This window comes from Anopheles aquasalis, chromosome 2 (assembly GCF_943734665.1).
Source record: "Anopheles aquasalis chromosome 2, idAnoAquaMG_Q_19, whole genome shotgun sequence".
NCBI classification, from domain to species: Eukaryota; Metazoa; Arthropoda; class Insecta; order Diptera; family Culicidae; genus Anopheles; species Anopheles aquasalis.
The window spans coordinates 70,415,647-70,418,146 of NC_064877.1; the positions used below are offsets into that span (position 1 = coordinate 70,415,647).

A 2,500-nucleotide genomic window follows, 5' to 3' on the forward strand; every position below is an offset into this window, starting at 1 on the left:
TGTTGATTGATATTTCGTGCCACAATCGGAACGGCGGAGTTGATCGATCGATCATAGCGTCTCCCCCTCCCCGAGAGTCCCGAAAACCTGCTCTCCGTGTTCGTCTTCGGTTTCGGTTCTCCGGTACCATGCGCCTTTCGCTCCCCTTTGCCAGTATTCTCGCGATCTCGATCCACCTCGATCCTCGACGAATATGTATGTAAATGTATGCAAATGTCTTTTGGGGAAGGTGTGAACGAACCTTTCAAAACAAAAATAACAATCGAAAAAACAATCGTTAACGAGGAGGAGAGCGAGAATGGAGAGGTAGAAACAAATCCGTACGGCGTCCGTACCACGCTTTGCGCTCCAATTCGATCCCATCGATGCCGTTGCGGACGAGAGTTAATGCGTTTGTCCGATTGCCCCACGTTATCGTTGCAGTTGCCGCCGGTGCTCGAAGCTCACGCCAGATTTGGGTATCACCGCGAGCGGCCAACTGGAAGCAAGCACTCGGCGATGGCAATCCGTGTCTGACGGCCAAAGGTCACCTCGGGTACTGTACGTCGTTCCGGAAGTGCTATCCGTACTTCAAGGTACCGGACCTCAACGTTTGGGACTCGTGGGTCCTTGGTAACTACGACACCTGCAGCTACTTTAACGATGACGGTCGCCAGGCATTTGGCGTCTGTTGCACTAACCCCATCACGGCGCTCCCGATTGATGGATCGAACGGAATTGCCAGTGGTGGTGGTGGTGGTGGTGTGATGGTGCCCGGTAGCGAGATACCAATAACCGGTGGCCCGGCGGCGAAACCACCGAACAAGAACAACAACTACCCGAGCTGGCCACCACCAGTCCCGACGCATCCACCGGACCACACGCCTGCCACCCATCCGCCCTCGTTCGGTGGACCAGCGACGACCGTATCATCCGTGGTCGCTTCCGAACCTACGCAGCGACCTACGACAACGTGGCCTACGCGTCCTCGGCCACCCCAGGTGCCGAACCAGCCGCCAACGACCGCAGCACCGTCCCCGATAGGCGCATGGCCACCGCCCGTACCGACGCATCCGCCACCGTTCGATTTCTCGACCGTGGCTACGACGACACCACCGACGGCCTCCTTCCCAGCCGGTGGCATCGGCTCGAACGAAGGCTGTGGAGTGAAAAATGGTAATCCGGTAAGTGCGACGACGATTCCGCCCGGTCTGCCATGTTGTCTGCCTTTTTGTGTCTTTTGCTACGTCCGATGCCATTTAATCGTAACCGTAACCGTTGGTGGAATCGCTTTGGTGGCCTTTTTGCGCGCCCGAATCCCGCATCCCGAGATCGTCTGGCAAATCGGGGATCTTCTGACATTTCGGACGGATCCCAGTGGAACCGGATGGCGTGTGTGCAGTGATTGACGTCAATATTATCCCGCTTAAATGCTGGCAATTATTAATCTTTTTATCGGGCTTTATCTTGGGGAGCGCTTTAATGAGCTAATGCCAAGGTGGGGGTATACGAGTCGGGCGTGTTTGTGGATTCTTTTTGGGCGATTGATTAATGAATTCCTCGCGCTGGAAGAATGAAGTGTGTACGCGAAAAGAAGTCGCCATCGCCAGTCGTTCGGCCATTCTGCTTGCAGTACTTAATGATGCAATGTTCTTGGCCGTGGTTTTCAAAGAATTTGAATTAATGGTGCACGTTTATAAGTAGCGCCGCATGTTGTTGAACACGTGCACCCATGAGGATTATCTGTATTTAGTGTCGTTTGATAAGAAAAGACAAAATTATAACGCCTCATTTGTAACTGTCTACAAACTGACGTCAATGGTGGCAATTGCGTATTCAGCAATGGGAAGCCCAGTTTATTGATTACAATATTGGAAATTTGTTGTTCAACACTGGATGCCCAGCGTTACCATCAGCATCCGGGGATTTATGGAAATTGAAATGAAGCCAGAAAGAAATGAGATTAGATGGAATTAAATTTTCATAATTTTCTGTTAGTTTTAAATTCTGAAGAATTGCAAGCAATATGTAAAAAGCAGGAATTTAACCTATGATGTTAACCAGTTGTGGCCAATGCAGAGTGTGTGCCATGGCTCAAATTCATGTTTTTTTTATTCATTTATATTATTTATAGAAATTATCTAAGTTTTTTAAACAAATTATAAATCATTCATCTCAGTATGTTTCAATGTTCCTGCCAGAATCGTAGCATGGCAAAAGTACAGTAACACAAATTTTTCAATCTGACTTTTCGCAAAATAGAAACCATTGACTCGTGGTGCCCTGTCGGCATAATCCCTTGCCAGAGTATATCAGCGTTATAAAACATTGCTTATCACGTTTTTAAGCCGTTTCAAATCATAAGCCCTTGGTAGCCCTCCTGTGATCGGTTCCGATCGTTGGCTTTTTGCCCCACCTCTCGGTATTCGACTACCCCTTTGATAATCTGCGTCTAGATGAGTGGATGAGAGTGCTCTTTTAAAGAGATTTAAATTCCAAGGTCGTAGAAATGGATAGGAGG

At 48.9% G+C, this 2,500-nt stretch overlaps 1 protein-coding gene across 1 annotated transcript in view; it reads left to right on the forward strand.

Annotated features, from left to right (window-relative positions):
• Window positions 1-2,500, forward strand: part of LOC126581120 (proclotting enzyme) — a 7,433-nt gene that overhangs the window by 3,633 nt on the left and 1,300 nt on the right. Inside the window, exon 2 of the mRNA XM_050244584.1 lies at window positions 424-1,163. Coding sequence (XP_050100541.1) covers window positions 424-1,163 — 740 coding nt within the window. The remainder of the gene's footprint in view (window positions 1-423; window positions 1,164-2,500) is intronic.